Source organism: Syngnathoides biaculeatus, chromosome 23, assembly GCF_019802595.1.
Source record: "Syngnathoides biaculeatus isolate LvHL_M chromosome 23, ASM1980259v1, whole genome shotgun sequence".
NCBI lineage: Eukaryota > Metazoa > Chordata > Actinopteri > Syngnathiformes > Syngnathidae > Syngnathoides > Syngnathoides biaculeatus.
This window is the reverse complement of record NC_084662.1, coordinates 6,697,531-6,718,632: the sequence shown is the minus strand read 5'-3', so window position 1 is coordinate 6,718,632 and position 21,102 is coordinate 6,697,531. Positions and strand designations below refer to the sequence as shown.

Sequence of the window (21,102 nt, the reverse complement as noted above, 5' to 3'; positions counted from 1 at the left end):
ACTAATCGAATCAAGATTCATCGTTAATAATCTGGTCATCGAAGCAATTTTAATTTTTATTTAAAACAGGCCCCCCCGAAAATAAACAAACACAATGACTGCATCCAATTTACAAGCATAACATCTTTGCAACAACTTTATGATCATATTTTGGGTAAACCACTACTGGGGTACAGGTTGAGACAGACTCATTTAGAAAACATATCAAAAACCAAGTACAACAATTTCTTAATTATATAAATCTTCATACATGATCCCCAGTTCTTTAAAAAAAATCACGTTTTTATTTTCGGTAATGTAGGTATGACTATACAGCTCACTGAAAATCTAGTAGAGGTTGTTTTGGTTGTTTTGAGGTATTCTTTGATTTGGCTTGACGATCTCAGACCCTGAAAAACATTATTGGCCTTGTTATAATAATAATTTCATCATTAGCACAATTTATAGCACCGCAAATAATGCTTTACATTTAGAATTGAAATTTTGCACAGTATATGGTTTGGGGGGGGGGGGTCCCCAAATGAAGGTGAGATCGGGAATCAAAATAGATTCTCGTTGAATTTTACAGTATTGTCTGTCAGCACTTGAGGGTGCCGGAGGACAGAGCGAACCCCCCGTTGGTCTCCCGGAGCTTCTCCTTGTTCCTGGCCTGCACCAGACTGAACACGATGCCCGCCAGCGTCATGCGTCCCTCCATCTTGCCCCCCGGACGTCCGTCCGGGGCGGCGTTGGCCATCTTGCTGCGCACGGTGCTGATGAAGTAGGTGCGCACGTTGCCCTGGCACTCGCTCACCTGCGAGGGCAGAGCAGCCGTCAGAGTTCAATCGTGCCACGTCGCGCGTTGTCGCAATTCAACGGTTCAACCTCCGCGTAGGCGGTTCGGCCAAATGCATCACTCGATGGCACTCTAGATCGGCCAAGAAACCGGATAACCGATAGTCGGTCGGTCAGTTCTTCGTTAAGTCAGGTAGTCAGTCCGTGAGTAGTTAGTCATTCAATCAGTCAGTAGGTGAGTTATGAGTGAGCGAGTGAGTGAATCACCCAGTCAGGTGGCGACTTAGATTGCCAGTCCGTCAGTTCATCAGTGAGTTAGTAAGGCCGTCACCTTGCCAGTTAACTGTACTATCATTCAGTTAGTTAGTCAATGAGGAAGCGAGTTACTGACTTAATCAATACATGAGTAAATCGGTCACTTACTTGGGCACTCCTTCAATTTATTCATCTCTGAGGGAATAATTTAGTCAGGCCGGGAGTTAGTTTCTGTTTCAGTGAGTTAAGAACATCAGTCCTTTAACCAGACGTGCAGTTGGTTCCTTAGTCGGCCAGGTAGCAAGTTAGTCAGTTTTGCATTTGGTTTGTTAATTGGTCTCTCATTGAGTTTGCGCAACTTTTAGTTAGTCGGTCGGTCGGTCGGTCGGTCGATCCGTCAGCTACTTTTTCCATTCATTAAGATTGAGGTGTTTATTTGAGAACTGATTTGATTTATTCCAAACAGCTCCACATCAACCTGTAGTGTGCTAATTGTGTTGCGGCGTTCTAATAGGATCTGCTGTCACCTCCAGACCGGCCGGGACAATTTAGGTAAGCTACCCACTAACAACAAGTCCCGCAGATCCTTGACAGGTTTTGGCCTGTTGCAGGACGGCCTCGTGGAGCAGCACTCACCCCCTTGACAAAGATTTCCCCACGCAGCTCCAAAACAAAGCCCCACTCTGCCAGGATCTTGCGGGTGGCCTCGGGCACCTGGATCCGTCCGCTCACCCCCGTGCTGTCCATGCGGCTGGCCAAGTTCACGGTGGACCCCCAGATGTCGTACTGCGGTTTGCTGGCGCCGATTACGCCCGCCACCACCGGCCCGTGGGCGATGCCTAACGGAGAAATCATTCCGCTCAAGACATAGTCCACGCTGGTGCACAAGCTCGTCGACGTCTCGTCTGTGGAAAGACGAAGGATCCCGCGGACGAGGGCTCAACCGACTCGTGACGGGGCGCCTCCGTACCGACACGCAGCTGAAAGTCTTTGGCGGAGTGCCTGTTGATCTCCTTCAGAGTCTCCTGCATCGCCAGAGCGAAGAGGACCAGTTCGCTCAAGTGATTCCATTCGTCCATAGAAGTCTGAAAGGGAGACAGGAAGCTCCCGGTTGACAAGGTCCACGTTGCTTCAAATACATCACGCAAAAATGTCTCCCCCACCTGTTTGTCTGGTGCTAGACCAGAGGCGGCCATGTAGCAGCTCCCTATGGTCTTGATCTTTTCCACATAATGGAAGTACGACTCCTCCAGCAACTAGGAAACGTCGAAGGTGTATTCAGATGTTAGAATGTGCCCTTTTGTAACGTACGCACGTGGACTGTGAACGTCACCCCACGGCGTACCTCGTCAAAACCGGCGATGATTTCATTGAGCAGTCGGAGGCAGTCCACACCTTCATGTCTGACCTCCTTTTGTTCAAAGTACTCGTTGAATCCAGCAATCGATGCAAACATCACTCCCACCTCATCGTATGACTGGGAGTAAAGCTCCTGCAAAGAAAACACGATTCGAAATTACTTGGATAAAAAAAAAAACAAAAAAACCCACATAACACGGCGAGCCCCCGTTTGGTCGAGGTGAAATGTTCCAGACCAGACCGCAATCAGCGGTGAGGTGTAGCTAATTACATGTACCGAGATCAAATCATTGAGTGATAAAATAGATGCAGCTGCAGTGCCAAGCAGAACTTTTTCTACCCCAAATACGACCTTCAAGTGCTGCCTCGTTAGTTTGAGATTTAGAAAAGGTTAAGACCAGGGGTCTCAAACTCGAATTCCCCTTGCGGCCGCTGGTGGCAAAATCCGGTTGGCGCTGGACCGCAGATGCACATACACCTGCGCGGAATTTCAATTCGAAATTTAAAAAAAAAAATCCAACCTTCTCAAATGTATTTTTTATATTCGGAAACAAAACAAGACAAGAAGGACGGTGGTGTAAACAAGTTGCGTGCAAAAGTACGAATAAAACTCTCCATGGCAACGCTGCTGTAGATTTCACTCAATGAAAAATCTTCCCCTGACCCTTGTGAGCATAAGCTCACGTTCATATTAATGTGGGGGCGTCTCGCGGGCCGCCGGTTCGAGACCTCATCGTTCTTGCTGCGCTCCAAGAAGTGTCGGGCCACGTGCACCGGCAGAATATTGTGCAGGAGACATTCATTGTGCTCCCGTAGCTCCCTCATGTCCTCCACTTCCTGCTGAGCCTGCAGACGCCACAGGAAGTCCTGCCTGGCGGTGGCCTCCCACTGGAGAGCAAACGCCGTCTGACTCCGGCGATCCGTTCGGAAAGACACCGGAGACGGATTATCGGAGCCATTACCTGACGTCCGTTGTAGAAGACGGCAACAATGAACATGACCAAGAGGAGGATGGCGATCCCCTTTCTCCTCGCGTAGTGAACCCTGAAGAAAAAAAAAAAAAATAATAATAATAATAATAATAAAAAAATCAACTTTGGATAAATGGAAAAGGCGCCAAAAACGGTAAAAAAAAAAAAAATCCTTTACAAAAATAATCAATTTTCTGAGCTGCTTATCCTCACAAGGGTCACGGGAGTGCTGGAGCCCATCCCAGCTGTCAACAGGCAGGAGGCGGGGCAAACCCTGAACCGGTTGCCAGCCAATCGGCCAATCGCAGGGCACACGGAGAAAAAAAAACAACCAATCGCACTCACAGTCACACTTTTGAGGGCAATTTGGAGTCTCCAATGAATGTCGCACGTTTTGGGGATGTGGGAGGAAATCGGAGCGCCCACCCGGAGAAAAGCCACGCAGGCACGGGGAGAACATGGCGGAATTGATCTTCAGCAACAAAAGTTTAGTTTGACTAAATGTCGGGCAAAAAAAAAAAAAAAAAAAAAGCGTGTATCTTTCAATCCAAAAAGAGCCCAATGTTTTTAGCCATGACCGTATGAATGATGATACTGTACATACAGTTCCTATTCTAGGAAGTAATCAGGTGTGACCTGTGCGCCACGTCGTGGCTCGCGAGGGACAGGAAGGCCAGATGGATGAAGTACGAGTAGAAGGCCACGGCCAGCAGCAGCACGGCCAACTTCAGCAGGGAGTTGAGACGGAGAAACGCGGCGCACGTCACCATGGCGATCACGCCGCTCAGCACAAACACCTGGAAAAAGGAAAGACGCCGTTTACAAGCTCCCACTTGGGATTTACGTGGGCTCAAAATCTCCAAATCTGGACGAGTACCTCTGGGTAAGAACACACGGTGAGTGAACGGGAAGCCATGTTGGTCTTTTCCATCTCATCCGCCTCTTGCGTGCACCATAACTGCAATACATACAGAAAAAAAAAACAACTGAGAAAGTACAGCAAATGGCGACCGCTTGGATTTTTACTACGACAATACTGTACAAACGTATATTTTATTTTGCTGTGGTCTGTAATCCACGTGCATTGTATATGATCTGATTTATTAGTGACCAGCATTCACACTGTCATGTCATGTCATGTCATGTCATTATCCAAGCCACTTATCCTCACAGGGGTTGCGGGAAAGCTGGAGCCTATCCCAGCTCGCTTCGGGCAAACGGCGGACTACGTACTGAACTGGTTCCCAGTCAGTCGCACCTCAGATATCGACACCATAATTGAGCGAGAATCAACCCCACGCGGCCCGCACCAAAGGCAGGCGTGTGAACCACTACACCATCAGTGATCTTCATTCACACGGTTTCCATAAAAAGGCGTGTGGTGCAGTTCTAGGCAGGCTCTCACGATATCTGTAGCAGCTAAGCCAAAGTTGATGACCACAGCGGTGAGGGTGAGCGTGTTGCGAGCGCTGTTGTTCTCATGGATCCAGCAGCAGAACTGCTGCAGTGTGGCGGGGCTCCACCTGAACTCCTCGGCGAGCACCAAGAGCAGCAGCAGTGAGTAGGTGAGCAGAAACAGGGAAAACTGGAGGATGGCCGGAAATAGCCTGGAGACAGCGGACGGAAAAATTGTCACCAAAGGAATGAAGACTTGATGCGGGAGGAGACTTGGCAATTCCGTACCTCGGTGCCGGGATGAGGGCCTGGGCGGCCACGACAAACAGGACCATGATGAAGGAGCAGACCATGTTGGAGTTGAACATTTCATCTCTCATCTGGGAAAACTGTCACTCACAAAAGAGGACTGCATGTCAAACACTATTTTTCCACCAAGACACTTACCGTACATACAGCACACTATGTATGACCTCAAGAGCCCATGAACCCGCAAACTGTTCCCGTGGAAGCAGGCAACTTGCCCAAATTTCCAGGACTGTGCGCTTGTGGTACTGGGTTCGAGTTTACATGTTCTTCCAGTTCTCCTTGTGTGGCTTTTCGCCAGATAATCCAACTTCCTCCCACTTTCCCAAAACAAAAGCCAGGGAGAGGGAGAAGAACCTGCCCGGGCACATGACGTCCCTGAAGTCTCCCAAAGAACGCCTTGTTGAGACTGATTGATAGATCTGGGTCGGGTCAGAGCAGGGATAACTAGACGCCCCTTTCACTGGCTACACCGAGACATTCCCAATTATGAGGTCTTCCTGGAAATCTCTCGCTGGTGCGACCTGCTTGGAAGACCTCAACAGGGAGGTCTCGGGTACCACCAGTGACAGACACCCCGTGAAGGAAACTCATTTCCAATGTTTGTATTTGCAACCTGGTCCTTTCAGTCGCGACCCAAAACTGGTGAATGTCAACACGGCACTCCGATACGGCATCTGTATCACGACGAACGCTGCCGCTCGCAACTTTCAATCTTAAAACAAGAAGCGTTGCCGTGGAAATCCACTGCCATACCTTGTCCTCAATGTGTGCGTCCTTGAAGACCAGAGACAGGGGAGTGATGTGTTCCTTGTGCATACGCTCACTGCTGCGAATAGCGATGGCATGTTTGATGCGTTCGTTGATCTCCTTGGAAGTGGACGGCCATATGTTGGGCAGCGACCCATTTGTGAATGATGCCAGGATCTGCGAATAAATGTGGGATCAATCAAATTCGTGGAGAGAGGACAGCGAGGCCTGGAGCGCCGGAATTAGTACCCACACTATTCATGTCGATTGCACTTCCAAAAGGAATTTCGTGGGCTCGACTGGTTTTTGGGACTTTGTGACCCTCGTTGTGGTCGTCTTTATGTCTGTCCTCTTGATGACAAATGAGAAAGGTGTCAATGTTGTGTCGCCGAAGGAACTCATTCCTGTCAGCTCCACGTCCGTCCTCTGTCTTGTAGGTGCCTTCGAGGCAATCCAGGGTGGCCTTGGAGATGTGGATCCGCCTGTTGGTGGAAAGAACATAATCGGTGAACTGTAGTACTTCAAACGAATGCTCTCCAATCGTACTCGTATGCAATAACACTGAAAATCGCTAACCCTGGAATGCCGCCTGCCTCGAGCATGTTGGCAATGCCCACATCCCAGGACCAAACGTCAAACTGCCATTTCTGCAGACCCAGGACCCCACACAGGACGGACCCGGAATGGATGCCGATCCTCATGTCTATGTTAAAGTTGAGCTGCTTCCGGACAGCCCTGGTGTCGGAGAGTGATCAGACATTTTTCGGTGGCCAACAACCCAGTACAAGTGGACTCACCGTATGGTGTTGATCATAGCTAGGCCCATTTCGACACAGTGACGGGCGTGGGCACGCTGAGGTTCTGGGACCCCGGACACGCAATAGTAACAGTCCCCAAGGATCTTTATTCGCATGCAGTGGTGCTCCTGTAACACAGAAAAGAGCGAGACAACTACGTGAATGTAAATGGAACATGGAGAAACCTGCGCCCAGGTTCGTACCTCGGCCAAACGGTCAAAGCGTCCAAAGAGCTCGTTGAGTGTTCGGACCAAATCCTGAGCTGACAAGTTCATGGATAACAGAGTAAAGCCCTTAATGTCTGCGAAAAGGATGCTGCAGAGAAGAGAAACCAACACTAAAAATTGGGTTCTACATTTATAGACAACCAATATCCATCAATCTATCTATTTTCCGAGCTGCTTATCCACAGCTGTCATCAGGCAAGGGGCAGGGTAGACCTTTAAATGGTTCCCAGCCAATCGCAGGGCACACGGAGACAGACAACAGTCAAATTCATAATCACACCTAGGGACAATTTAGGGTCTCCAATGAATGCATGTTTCTGGGATGTGGGAGGAAACTGGAGTGGCCAGAGAAAACCCATGCAGGCACAGGGAGAACGCACAGGCGGGGCTGGGATTTGGATCCCGGTTCGTAGAACTGTGAGGCCAACGCTCTACAGCTTCTCCACTGTGCCGCCACAACCGATATAGTTTTCTTTCCATTAAATATTTGTTTTTGCACTGACCTGACGTTTTTGTACTGGTGAATGTAAATCTTGTGAAACTCCTGAGGACTGAGCTCGTTCTCCATCGAGCTCATGTCAGCGATCATTTCCAAGGCTACAAACTGTGGTAAGATGGACAACACCAGACGCTCCTGTTGTAACAGAAAGGTTAAAGACAATCAAGGTCAACTACCATGAACTTCTTAAAAGGGGTGTGTTCAACGCTGGTATTCTCCTACCTGTCTCTGGTTCTCCTGCTCCAGTTTGAGGCGACCTTCTATACAACGCCGCGTTTCTAGGAACACCTGTCGCTGTGAGTGATCTGTCAGGTAGTGAATGAAGAATCCGGCGGTGTTCATACCCAAGTACAGAAGGCCTTTGGCAAAAATCTGCAACCAAGAAAGTTTTCCTCCATTCACCCAGCAATGGACAAGGTATGAAAAATAAGGGCAAAACACTTGAAGAATCCTCCCCCCACCTTTCTCAAAAGGACGATATCATTGTGGTAGCATACAATCTCCACAAGAAGATGCAATGCTGACGTCAGGGAACCCGCGCACATGGCCCACACAAGAGGTAACGGCAGCAGGGTGTATGTGGCAAACAACGTGAACAGAAGGTACCATGACGGGTCTTTCTCCAGACCATATACCAGGCCTCCCAGCACCTGTGTGGTCTGCGACAGCCAGCTGGCCATGCCGGCGTAATGAAGCCACCTCGGCGACACGGAGTCTTTAAAGGTCAGCACGACAATGCACAGCGCTACGGCAAACACCGTGAACGCGCACGTCAAGCAGCCTCGGAGGGGTTCTTTGACCTCCGCAGGTGCCAAAGCCAGGTACAGAACCAAGATCTGCAGCTTGGCCATAGCGTCGATCACATTGGTGATGGCTAAAGAGTTACGTCTTTGGTGAGAAGAGTGTTGCTGGTAGAGTTTTTCGAGGTCTTTAGACTTGAAGGTGTGCCTGAGAGTAGGTATGTAGATCCCGTGAATAATCCGGCCCCAGTGCACAAAAAAGTCAGCATCGCTTGAGTATTCCTTTCCGCATGAGCCTCCTATACTCTGACTCATGGAGCTACGGAGATGGGAGGGCTGGACTCGGAATGTGGAGGAGCGCCGCTTGACTCCACGCGACGCCTTGCTGCGGATCTGGCGGTTAATTTCTTCCATGTAAGCGTCCGTCACAAAGATTTTGCGAGCCGGCTCCACACCGACCTGTCACATTGAACGACAACACACCGATGAATTCTTGCAAAAACCCGAGGACAAGTTTGGAATGATCTCTCACCTGAGCGCTGAGTTCCTGCTGAATGATGATGTGCTTTACAGCATTCTGCCACAGCATCTTTTTACGCCGCAGCCCCGGGGACAGGGTGGCGGTCAAGCAAGGCGGCTCACACAGGTCCATTGGGGAGACCCGTTTCGTCTCTGAAAACATCACCTTGGCAGGGTGCGTGGCTGCAGCTCTTGGTGTCAGAGCCATTGAAGACAGTGGCCTGGATAAGCCAGGAGAAGTTTCAGTACACGCAAACAATCTTTGTGGTATTGATACTTTTACTCTTCATGCTCTTGGGTGAGAAAACTGCCTGTAATTCTGTCCACTGACACTCGTTGTCTTCAATTCCCCTGACATTCTGTACGCGTTCTGGGATGTTCCACCCACCTGTGCATTCTATACAGAATTAGTTCCTGGAGGATAGGAAACTATTTTGTTCAACCAAAAATCTGGTGCTCTATGTGTTTGGCCATTGTCTGTTGAGTCCCTTGAGGGTCAATATTGCAGTACAATATGATTAATAAAAACATGATCCTTGACTCAGACAGACGGGAGGGTGTTTTGAAATTTTGCGTAGGAAAAGAGAAAAATGAATTTCATCATATTTGATTGACGTGTTCAAAATAGTAACGGACACTTTTTTAAAAAATTGAAAAGAAGGCTATCCCAGTGTCCTACTTTCACACGGTGGTAACCAAGTGAAGAAGAAGAATAGGACCAAATTAGGCCACCCGGTTGAGTCCAGACGCTGCCAGAAGCTTTTGGACCAATGATCTGGTGTCCAGATTTAGACATGAGCTGGCTAATGCCGCTGTGTTAAACTCCTCCCGGTGGTTCTGGCTGAGGATGTGAACTATCACTGAGAGGACTTTGTCGGCAGTTCAATTACCACACAATACCTGAATACAAGCTGAAGACGGTATATGCCACACTCCTACCGTCCTCCTGGAAGGCTCTAACCTGGTTTCAGGCTGTAAGTGTAGCTGAAAACAAACCAGGCGCCTCAAACTCAGGCTAAAGTAGCATACGCCTACAATGTTTGGGTATATCACGGTTTCAGGATTTACTGTACTGTACACCACAACATCCATCAATCCATTTTCTTAGCCACTTATCCGCACCAGGGTCACGAGAGTGCTGGAGCCTATCCCAGCTGTCAACGGGCAGGACGCAGGGTACATCCTGAACTGGTCGCCAGCCAATCGCAGGCCACACGGAGACAGACAACAGTCGCAATCACAACCGCACTTGGTCGCAATTTAGAGTGTCCAATTAACGCATGTTTTGGGGGATGTGGGAGGAAACTGGATTGCCCGGAGAAAATCCACGGAGGAACATGCAAACTCTTGTACATCAGAACAGTTCTCCATCATTGGGATGTACCTGGCTGTGGTTTATCCCGATTTCAACATGCGCGTGATTACAGTAGAGAATCATCTGAGAGACTAGGACAGTCGGTTTGTTCTCTTTGTTAAGCTCAGTTCTGATGTAAAATTGTTAGCTAGTTTATACAAAATGTAAGAGACATACATTTTGAGGGGTTGGACTTCTACTTTTAAAACACACGAACACTTAAACACAAGTTACCAAACTTCCCGAACTCACCTATACCGTTTTGCATTTGGTGTATCCGCTGCTCTCGTTCAGGGTTAGCTCTGATATAGGCAGTCGGACCATCACAATCCATTTTTCCAGATTCAAACAAGGATGGGAAGATTTATCCATCAGCCAGGAAACGGGAAAACAATATTCATCTCTTTCCACAGACAAAACAAGGGACTTTATCCAAAAGTGCTGATAAAAAAAAAAAAAAGAGGACAAATTTGCAGTCAGGATGCAGTATGTGGAGTCGTTATGGCGGGATTGTAGATCACCACCTGTTTTGAAAGGAAGTCCATGACTGTCAGGAAGCAGGGCAGCTCCGATGAGGAGTGTAAAGAGGATTAATTAGTTAGCAGCCATTTTCTCTGGTGTGCAAAGCACAGGTGTCGGGTGCCAGGACAAGGCTCTCTCACTCTCTCTCTTTGTCCACAGCCAAGTACGCCAAATCTCTTCAAAGCGGCACTTCCAAATGTATTTATGCACGTCCTATACCGTCTGTAGTTAGAAACATGTCGGAAAAATGATTGAATACCAGGGCAGAGGTGTTGGTTTGCCCAACTGCTGAGTACCGGTACTTTTTGTTCCTGTTAAAATATTCATTTCAGAGGAGGCCTTTATATATATATATATATATATATATATACAAACCTCAATTCAAACAAAGTTCAAAAGTTCTGGATAGCTGGCAGACCAGTCTAGTACTCGCACTCTTTTACCACGAAACCAGACTTTTGCAATGTGCAGAATATAGCTTGGGATTGTCTTGCTGAAATAAGAACTGATTGCCTTGAAAAAGACAGAGCTTGGGTGGCAGCATATGTTGCGCTAAAACCTGTATTTATTTTTCAGTACTGGTGCCTTTACAAATGTGCAACTTTTGCTCACAACCCCCAACCCCACCCGGACGATCTCAGACGCTGGTTTTTGAACTTGCACTGATGATAACGTGGAGGTGGTTTTCCTCTTTCCCCTGCAGGACACGCCAGCCGTGGTTTCCAAAAACAACACAGCGCCAGACCACAGGACCCTTTTCCCTTTGCGTCAATCAATTTGTGATGAGCTCAGGTCCAGAGGAGCCGGCCGGTTGTGTTTCTGCCAATCGTTGCTCCCGCATGTGTCTTTCACTTTGCGTTGAAGGGTTTTAACTTGCATTTGTAGTTGTAGCGCCCAACTGACAGGTTTTCTGATGTATTCCTGAACCCATGTGCCGGGTCCGAATGCAATGACGTCCGAGCGATCGAAGGTCACTGGCGTTCAGTGTTGGTTTTCAGCCTTGTTGCTTCCACGCAAGAGTTTTCTAGACTCCCCGAATCTTTTGATGATATTAAGGACTGTAGAAAATTCTACAAAAATTCCTGGAAAGCGTCCATTGAAAAACATTTGCTCTCGCAGATGTTCACAAAGAGGTGAACCTCGCTCCTGCTTTGCTTGTGAGCAACTGAGCCTTTCAGGGTTGCTCCCTTTCTGTCACTCACCCGTTTCCAATGAACTTGTTCACCTGTGGAATGTTCCAACCAAGTCAGTGCACTACGATCTAAGGAGACTGTAAGATGGTTTTGGTACAACGCCGACAAGGCCTCTGTAAGGCTGATCCAAGGAGTTCCCACCTGTCCCATTGTGACAATGTACGCGGCTACTCAGACCGGGATGACTGAGAAGCGGACATCTAAAAATAGGCTCCGAGCCGGCTTTACGGCAATTGGCCTGATTACAGCCACATCCATGTTGGTATGACACTTGAAAAGGGTCCGCAAAGACTACAGCTCTGCACAGAAGTTTACATACCTTTGGGGGATTTGTTAAATATTGACAATTTTACTGAATGTATGACTGATGACAGAACGAGGACCATAAAATAATGAGATTGCTGTATTTTGTTTAATGATTGTGCTCTTTTGAAATCGCTTTGTTTGATTTTAATTTTGCTGCGTAGTGTTTTAAGTTCTGAAGCGGAGCCTGAGAACAATCCACCCATCCATCCATTTTCTACAATCGCGGACAGAAGGCGGGGTACACCCTCAACTGGTTCCCACGTATAAACAAACAAACCATTCACACCTATTTGAATGCGTGCCATTAGAAACTGTGAGGCACATTTGCAAACCAGTCGCCTACCGTTGCCGCCTAGAAAAGTTCAGTCGCGCATTATCGTGATATTTGCTTTCTTTAGAACCGCAGGCAAGATGAAAGGCTCTGGCTGTATGCGGCCCACAGGCCTCCTCACCTTGTAAACTTGCCAAAACCTGGAAGCCACTTCGTATTGAGGAAAACGTCTTTGGCTGCATGCTAATTAGCTTGCTGTCAAACCGGCTGACACTTTTGCCTTTGTGAGTCCTGCTGAACTTTGCACTTTTTTAATTTGTCTTTGGCTTTGTAATTAAGGCCAAAGTTGTTTATTGGATTGTCATCGGGGGCAATGTACACACAAAATGCCCACAAAGTCAGAACTGTGGCGCGGATGTGGTCAACACTGGGCACCATATTGTCCCGCACAAAAGTCACTATGATCACAGTAACTATTTGTAAGAAAAAACTTTTGTAGGCCATTAAATATAAAAAAGGATGCATGTTGGCCAAAAACACATTTACCTCACGCATAGACCAATTGCCCCCCCCGCCCCTGTCCCCACTTCTTCTTCTTCTTCTTCTTTCGGCTTGTCCCGTTAGCGTGACATCTCAGATGAACGCTCATGCAGTATTTGTTTGGGACAGTTTTTACGGCGGTTACCCTTCCTGCCGCAACCCCTCTTGGGGAGTAGAGGCCCCAGTGAGATAAGAACCCCCCCAAAAATGCCTCTGTTCCCGTCACTTCTGTTTTTTTTTTTTTTTTTTTTTTTGGTGGTTGTGTAGTATTTTGGGTCCCTATCTGGCACCTCAGATAGGAAATCTGTACGCGAGTGTGCGTACGACGCTGCAGCAACATCGTAAAGCGGGACGACTGTTTCAAGTCTAACGAACACATCCGGCGGGACGCTCCTGACTCACTTCCGCCACCAAGCGGCGGAAACAACACACAACAGTCAGTCTGCTCTTTAAATTTGAAAATCAAACAGAATAGATATGATGTAGATAGTACGTTCATGCTTTGGCCACTACGTGGCCGTATCGTGAACGAAAAACACATTTTGATTTTTGCGAAGGGACCCATGGATGCGAGCTCAGTGCATTTATTCCAATTCGATCCTGTCAAGGTGGCGGTGGGCTGACTCATATTTACATATTTGAGCAAGTCACACAGCTGTGCCGCCTGCTGATGCTTTTCTCCCGGCTGCTGTAAAGCCAAATTTATCACTGATCAGCGGCTCTGGATTCGTGGTTTCTTGTCTTCAATTTAATGGTGAGTAGTAAATTTTGACAATGGTTGTTGAGATAGTTCAGAGTTAGTAGTGGTGAGAAGCTAACAGAAGATTGCTTGATGACTATTAATTATTAATCCATTAATGACATTTTATCGTCTACAGTAGGCGGCATTTTTATGGCATGAGTTCTGTTGATAACGCGATACTTTGTTTTTGTTTTTTTTTTTTTTTTAAAAAAAAAAGGGTGGAAATGTCAAAAGCAAACATGGCTACACATGTACTATACAGTACTAGTTATTTTCGATTCGCAGTTTGTTAGAATACCTGAACTGCATAAACGTTGTAATGCGTCAGCGGCAATTTACATGTCCGATATATATTCCCTTGTTTTTATTGGCATGTTTACATAATCGTTTAATTTCGGTTTACCCACAACTTCCACAGGCCGAGCGACATCCCGCGGTTTTCCTGAGTGTCCAGGCCTGGGTAAAGCGTCAGTCAGGCGGCCAAGTGTGTCTCCTCTCGACGCCTCTGTGACGCTGGAAGTGCACCGCGATCTAGTGGCTGACATCCAGCATGACAGGTGAGCAATAATATCAAACGCGAGCCACAAGATCGGCTTTCCATCATTCACCATGAAACTCAGCACTGTGGCGTAGTGGCCAGGGAAACCCGCCTGACAGTTCTGAGGAGGGGTTTCAAATCCGGGCTCAGATCTGGGACAGCCGCTTTGCGATCCCTCCTACATGTGCGTCTCTTGCACCTCGCACTCCCAACAAACACTTTTTGGTGAAGTCTTGACAAGTATTTTGATGTTCCGGAACATTTTCTTTTCCTTGAATCATTTCATCCAATTCTATAGTATAATTTACATTTCAACTTGGGCTGGGAATTGTCAAGAACCTCACAGTGTGATTCCATTTTTTTCTTTAAGTGATGGATTTAATGTGATTTAGAATTTTTTTCTTTTTGGGGGGGGGGGGTTGTGAAAATTGATTTAATAATTAATAGTAAGCACTTTTCTATTGATTCATTAAGAAGTACAAATAAATAAATGTTCAGTCTTAAACGATTTATTTTCACAGCCCCATTAACATACAGTATTTGGAGGCCCCATAGCTCAGTGGTTAGAGCACTGGTTTGGAAAACCAGGGGTTGTGGGTTCATATCCCACTGGGGCCTCCACTCCCTGAGAAGGGTTGCGTCAGGAAGGGCATCCGGCGTAAAAAAAAAATTGTGCCAAACGTATATATGCGTTCATCTGAGATGACACGCTGTGGCGACCCCGAAAGGGACAAGCCGAAAGAAACACATTAACATACAGTATTTGCTATCTCACCTCACATTTTTAAGCAATAGAAAATTAGAACAATAATATATTTATACATATGGAAAAGAAAACAAAATACTTCACTTTTGTCTGTTTCCTGTTTAAAAGGAAAGTCCAAAATGACCCAGAATGATTCTGGAAAAAGGGATAATCACAATTGTTTTTAATGAATATTGAAATAGCAATTAAGAAACATGATTATTTATTGGTTTCAAAACTTAGTAATTGTTCAACTACCAAAAGTACTTCAAATAAGAACCAGACAATACGTTAGTAAGAAGTAAAATAAAAAAACATTCATATAATACCATTTAAAAAAAAAAAAAAACAACAACAACAAAACGGTCATAATTCCTGAAATTCCGTGCAGTATTTTCCGTTCCATAGACTTGGGATTGCAAAAATACTGAGCGGGTTTCCATTTGCAATTGATTGTGGGGTATGCAAATGCCAAAGCCACGGACTCCATGCATTCACTTGGCTGTGGGTGTGCGTACCCTCCGTTCTTTTGTCCCTCCCTGGTCCGGAGTGACACTTGGACCGGATAGAGAGCTCCTTTGTATTTGTGAGATGTTTGTCAATGAGACACAGAGAAAGTGCTGAGAGCGAGCGAGCGCAAAGCTGTCGTGCTCATCGCTAATCTCTCCCGTTAATACCGTCTACCTGTGTATGTGGACAATATTCACGACTTCGGGGACTTTCTCGCGTGGATCTGGAATTGGATTGCTGTGCGTCTACTGCGCGTTTTGTGTGGTTGTCATGGCCTCGCCTGTGCCCGTGCCCGTGCCCGTGCCCGCCGACGTCCCGGCCTCTCAGAGGCGGGCGCTGGACTGTCGCACCCTTCTCGACCATCGTGTTGGTAAGGGTAAGTGTTGTGTTTTACGTCTGCTTCGGAGCAGTAGTTTCATGTTATTGCATTTTAAGAAATGGATTGGAAGTTTTTCACCATGTGAAGGAATTACAGCGTATCTCCTGAAGTTGTGGAGCTGGAGCGCACTTTGGTAAAGTACAACTTTTTTGTTAGGGTTTTATTCATCTTTCTTCACCGTGGGCCCCAGGAAACTTTAGTGGAATTAAGTTGTGTGCATGCGTACATTCGTACGTATGTTTTCTCTCCGCCGTCAAACGTTTGCTTCTCCCCCGTCCCCCACGATGCCTTTTACTTGTCACTCAAACTTCGCAAATTCACCCAACGCCAAAGGTAAATGAAGATAATTTTTATTACAGGGAGTCCTCTTGTCTCCGACTGAGATCCGTTCCTAGGGTAGCGACTTAACTCGAATTTCGACTTAAGTCGGATTCCACCATTAAACTCCGAATTTACATCAAAATACTTTGTATAAAAAAAAAAAAAAAAAAACAAATACGTTGAAATAAACAAGATGATGTACTTGGGATTACTGCTGAGAGGTGGATGGAGAAGAAGAAGGGGAGGCTGTGCTTAGCTATTGCCAAGGAACCTGGTCCTCAATCCTCTCCATCTCGAAAAGGATCAAAGAACCTTGTTTTATGATCATTGCATCCGACAGAGGAACGGAACATGTGCTAAAATACACGTTTTGTCTTTAATAATTGTCACCATAGTCGACCGACTGAAGCCTCGGTGGTGTTGGCGTCTCTCCTTTCTCCAATCTTTTTCTGATCTTGAGCTTCGTTTCCATGGGAATGAATTTTCTTTTGGCCGCAGAAGCATTGGTAAAAGACGCAGCTTTCTTCTTTGGGGCCATAATGTCTACACAGGAGGGCAAAAAAATGCAAAGATAGTCCCGTCGCGAAAACACCGACAAGCATTAGCAAGACAAAATGGCGGACAGGGACGGGCGTTGTAAAGTCGAAACGTCTTAGGTCGAGACCGTCTTAACCCGAGGACTCTTTACATGATGTACTTTCAATGCTTTTTTTTTTTCTGGCAGGGGGTCGGTGGCTTGGAACGGATTAGGCCATATACATGTAAAATGCGCTTCTACTGAGGAAAAATTCACATTAGGAAACAACTTCCGGAACAGATTAATTTCCTAAGTAGAGGTAGCACGGTATTAGAATGAATTTGTCCAAGTAGATCTCCCCAGGCCAATAAATATCATAAGTTGTCGCTGGGTCATCTGCAGTCGAGTAGATAATCACTGCCAGGCACACTGGAAGAACCGCCGCTTTCATTTCTGCCGTCTTAATCACTTATTGTTTGCAGTTTATTAGCATTTTTACAAGGCTGTGCGTGACAAAAACATACTTTTTAGGATTCCGTTTCCACGGCGGACTAAACCATAGACTTGAGCGTGGGTGGGGGGGGGGGGGGGGGGGAGATCCATGATAGCAGGCGGGACCGGGGCAAGAAAATTACGTGGGCGGGAGGTTTTCTGGCATGATGTCCTAGATTCATCCCCATCTGCAAGGTGTGCTGTCACATTTTTTTCCAATTCATTTTTCTATGTAAGACAAACAGGAGAATCCAAGGTCATCCCAGCATGCTTCTCTGTGACGTGGCTTACCAGACCCCCCCCCCCCCCTTGTGTGTGTGTGTGTGTGTGTAATTCATCACATCCACTCAGCCTCCGGACCAGCAACCGTGCATGTTGCGATGCCTTTTAGCTCAGAGCACACGTGCGTGCGTGCGTGCATGCGGCCGTTAATCCCGAGAGCGTGTTTGTATGCGCGCGCTTGCGTGTTTTTGTGTTCTTGGCACTGCCGCATGTGTGCAAGTGCGAGCGCACGAGCGAGTGAACCTGCTCGAAGCAAACGAGCGCGAGCGGCAGCGGCGACGGCTCTCCGGCGTCACGTTCGATGTATGGTAAGAATAAGCAATGTTATGGTCAATTGCGAGAAATGTGAGGGATTTCGAACCGCGCCAGCCGGTTTGTCTGCATTCCCCAAACGTGCTCGCTCGTAGCGCACACGCAAGAGTTTCAAACCACGGGACCGCCGTCTCTCACACAAGGATTGTATGTTGAATAAGTAGCTACAAAGAAGACCCTGTTTCGGAGATGTACATACTCGGTAATGTTGTGTCATTTCCGTTTTGGTCCTTTGTATGTGGCCACTTTGCTTTCCCCTGCGTTGGCTTTGTAGGGAGCTAAACTAGCGATTCCCCACCAATGTGCCCTGAGCGCTTTTCAGGTGTGCCGTGGGAGATGATCACGTTCTACCAAATTGCACAAAACGTTATTTATTTACAAGAAATAATGGATCTTCTTTGTTCATCTATTCATGTCAGTTGCTCTTCTGTTTGATGGCAGGAAGCACAGGTTGGAAATGACCGAGCTAAACTATTACGTGCGTCGCTGTCGACTGCGGGCTGCAGCCGAGAAGCATTTTGGTGCTGCTGTGTTTTTCTTTCTGCCGTTGTTTTCTCTTCAGGGGCGTGACAGCAAAATTTATATGAGCAAAGACGTCAAAGACTCCGTCAAGAAGTTTACCGTGCAGCTAAATCTTTGCGGTCTGTGTGTCTTCCAGGATTTCTATCAAAGAAAAGCTAAAGAAGATGTCTGGAGGTCAGCGTGTAACTGTGCTGCGTCCTCTGTAATCAGCGCGTTCCCAAGATGGTTTCTGATTGATTGCGATTCATAATGTGTCAGCTTGGCTGTGTGTCAATGACATTTGTGTGTGTGTGTGTGTGTTCGTGCCACACGCCGTGAACGAAATCTGTCCCTCGAAATGTGGACGATAAATTGGCCTCGGCGAGGCGGGTTGTAGATTTAAAGTGCGCTCTGTGGATGGCTCACAGTCGTGGTTGGTATCGCGTGGACGCCGACAGAAAGTCTCATTTCATTTCGCCGCGCTCGCCACTTCCCATCATTCCCACCACCACCACCACCATCATCATCATCATCTGGTCTTTCAATAATTGCTTGATAGCTTCCCACAACTCTTCCTCTGCCTTCTTGGGTGTGTTGAAGGAGCCAGAAGGAAAGTATAATGCGTAACTGAAGCTGCATTTCCACATCAAATTTCAGGATCCTTTAGTTCTGGATACTCACAGCAACTCTAATTTACCCTTAAATGCCGAATGTTACCTCTTAAAAAAAAAAATCCTAATTTGGGGGTAGTAAGGTACTCCTCCTTGGAATGTGTTATTAATGTGATGTTTACTGGCTACTCAGTAAACTCACAAACTTCGATCTTGACTTGCAAAGCTTGTCTCGCATCAATCATTTCAACATACTTCCTTAACACCAATAGTACTGCTTTCCTTTTTTGGGGGCATTTCAGTTACAGGATGTAAACCACAGATAGGTGAGCTGGGGATAGGTTCCCTAGAAAAAACTGGAAATAGGTGCCTTTGTCACAATCGTAGATTGCAAATATGCGGGGGATTACTGCAGTCTTTAGCCCCTTTAGTCTCCTGTTGTGGTTGTAAAGCACCGACCTTGCGGGATTTGTGTGTAAAAGATGCTTGCATGTGACGCGAATCACATCCTGGGCAAAAACTAAAGTTAAGAGTGAATTCACAATTCTTTTGATGCTTGCAGAAAAGGAAAGAATATCCATCCATCATCTGAGCCGCTTATCCCCACCAGGGTTGCCGGGAGAAAGAATATTTAAAGTATTCTGTATAGTCGAAGAAGGTTTTTCATCTTTTTTGCGAACCGGATGTTGCGTAGCATTTTGATTAAGGGTTGTGTTGTGGTTATTTTTGCCCCCTCACTTCAGCCCAGTATTCCCCTTAGGCCCCCCTTCCCGCCCTCAATCTTTTATCCTAATGGGAGAAAGTTAATCTTGGATCCCGCGGGAAATGGACGGCGTAATCTGTTAATGTCGGCAGGCCATCATTAGGGAGATATAAATAGCGACGTGATTGGCTCTTTCCTTGCTGGGCGGGGGCCCCCGTCACAAATACAAGCCAGATGAAACGCACACAAACGCGGATCCTGTGCGGGCGTGCGGCTTTGCGTCCAATCAGCCGTACAGATGTGATCGGGGTCAGAGCGTAACTTCTTCTTCTTGGTATTTGCGTGCCGGCTTGCGTCTTTCCTCCCAGCCACGGAACGTGTTGTCCGTTCCTCTCGCAGGGTAAGACGATGTCGTCACACCCCCTCATCCGCGTTTTCTCCCGTTGCAACTCAAATTCTTACTTATCTGCCCACTTAGTCTTTCTTTGCCAAGCTCAGTCCGCATTAATCCACCTCGATAAATTCCAAACAGGCAAAATCTCAAGCTGTGTGCGCCAGATGTATTTTCTGAGCCTCTTGCTATTTACAATGTCGGTTTTTTTACATCTTTCATGTGTGTGCGTGTACTTACTAAATACAGTGAGCTGTTCTCAAAATGGAATTTGTCGAGAATGAGACGAGGGAGTAAAGAAAATCCGTGGCTGGACGGAAGGAAGTAACCTAATGTGAATACATCCGGAGTCAACTTGTGGCCGTCGTAGTACAGTTATTAACTGTGCAGGCAGTTTTTCAAAAGTAAAATTTTATCCTCCCATCCGTGGGCTGGCACGCTTATCCTCACACGGGTGACGGGAGTGCTGGAGCCTATCCCAGCTAACTTGGGGCAAAAGGTGGAAGAACGTCCTGAACCGGTCACCAGTCAGTCGCAAAGCACATGTAGACGCCGTCACAGAGTGGGAACTGAACTGCTTTGTCCTTTTAAATCTTGAATCTGGCTTGCTTACATATAATTAAAAAAGAAAAATGAAAACAACAATATTTTATGTGTAATGAACACAAACCGATCATGTCGCCCTTCATACGTTCGGTCCTCACAAAGTCACGGCCAGTCCAGCTCATCCGCAATCCTAATGAGGACTATCGCTCCAGATGATGTATGATGATGGGCGGTTGCTCCATCACAACAAACACAAAAAAAGCCAAAGAAAAATTGCAATTCAACGAGGGAACTGTTGGACGATGGCTGACCGTCACTCAAAAGACTTGAAAGTCAATATAAGCCACAAGGAAGTCTATTTGATTCATAATGCAAGTGCTGTGCTGCTTGTGTTTCATATTTCAGCCATGCTTTTTGGCCTCTAAAACGTTCTCCCAGAAATCAGATTTGTGCTGCATGCACAAGGTGCAATCAGAAGCTTTCAGCTGTGACTCATTCAGTGCGTCACGAACGAAGCCCCAAACGCCGCATCCCCGCCGTCGCACGCGCCATCTTCCCTGCGCACTTGGAGACCTGCGCGACTTTGCTTGATTCACTGTACGCCAGCCTCCGCGGAGCCTGCCGTGTAGCGTTGAGGGTCCCGAACAGATGCAGCGCCTCCTTTTGTCGACTTCACTACAATGTCAGTCACTGGACGGCTGGCGTGCCAAAACGCAGCTGCCGTAAAACTCTTT

At 46.9% G+C, this 21,102-nt stretch overlaps 2 protein-coding genes and 1 non-coding gene across 5 annotated transcripts in view; 2 read left to right on the top strand and 1 right to left on the bottom strand.

Moving 5' to 3' along the window:
* Positions 1–76: 76 nt before the first annotated feature.
* On the bottom strand, positions 77–14,021 carry si:dkey-206f10.1 (adenylate cyclase type 8). Of its 3 annotated transcripts, none has more exons than XM_061813149.1 (21): positions 13,928–14,021; positions 8,606–8,813; positions 7,795–8,532; positions 7,556–7,705; positions 7,338–7,468; positions 6,811–6,922; positions 6,608–6,735; positions 6,387–6,545; positions 6,064–6,292; positions 5,817–5,987; positions 5,043–5,143; positions 4,765–4,966; positions 4,237–4,317; positions 3,996–4,156; positions 3,351–3,432; positions 3,118–3,276; positions 2,375–2,521; positions 2,193–2,285; positions 2,000–2,114; positions 1,666–1,868; positions 77–793 (listed from the first exon to the last, which is right to left on the bottom strand). In XM_061813149.1, exons 1-21 carry the CDS (start codon positions 13,948–13,950, stop codon positions 578–580), a joined length of 3,609 nt encoding a protein of 1,202 aa, XP_061669133.1. In that variant the 5' UTR covers positions 13,951–14,021; the 3' UTR covers positions 77–577. The 3 variants fall into 3 exon arrangements, with proteins under 3 accessions (XP_061669133.1, XP_061669134.1, XP_061669132.1); XM_061813150.1 differs by having other exon boundaries at positions 2,425–2,521; XM_061813148.1 differs by having other exon boundaries at positions 2,000–2,285.
* LOC133497009 (protein EFR3 homolog B) overlaps positions 13,939–21,102 on the top strand; it is a 24,957-nt gene continuing 17,793 nt past the window's right edge. The window contains exon 1 of the mRNA XM_061813151.1: positions 13,939–14,077. Within this exon, the coding sequence (XP_061669135.1) occupies positions 14,071–14,077 (7 nt within the window). The 5' untranslated portion in view covers positions 13,939–14,070. The remainder of the gene's footprint in view (positions 14,078–21,102) is intronic.
* On the top strand, positions 14,604–14,676 carry trnas-gga (transfer RNA serine (anticodon GGA)). The gene has a single exon. It is a non-coding gene; the product is annotated as a tRNA-Ser (tRNA).

What these genes read in the sequence shown, in the direction of transcription:
- si:dkey-206f10.1 (XM_061813148.1), bottom strand. Translation starts at nt 13,950, where the DNA reads ATGTCGCTCGGCCTGTGGAAGTT. An exon ending in GCTTTGACCGTTTGGCCGAG is followed by an intron (nt 6,736 to 6,810) that starts GTACGAACCTGG and finishes TCTGTGTTACAG; the next exon opens with GAGCACCACTGCATGCGAAT. An exon ending in TCTTCTACAACGGACGTCAG is followed by an intron (nt 3,277 to 3,350) that starts GTAATGGCTCCG and finishes TTTGCTCTCCAG; the next exon opens with TGGGAGGCCACCGCCAGGCA.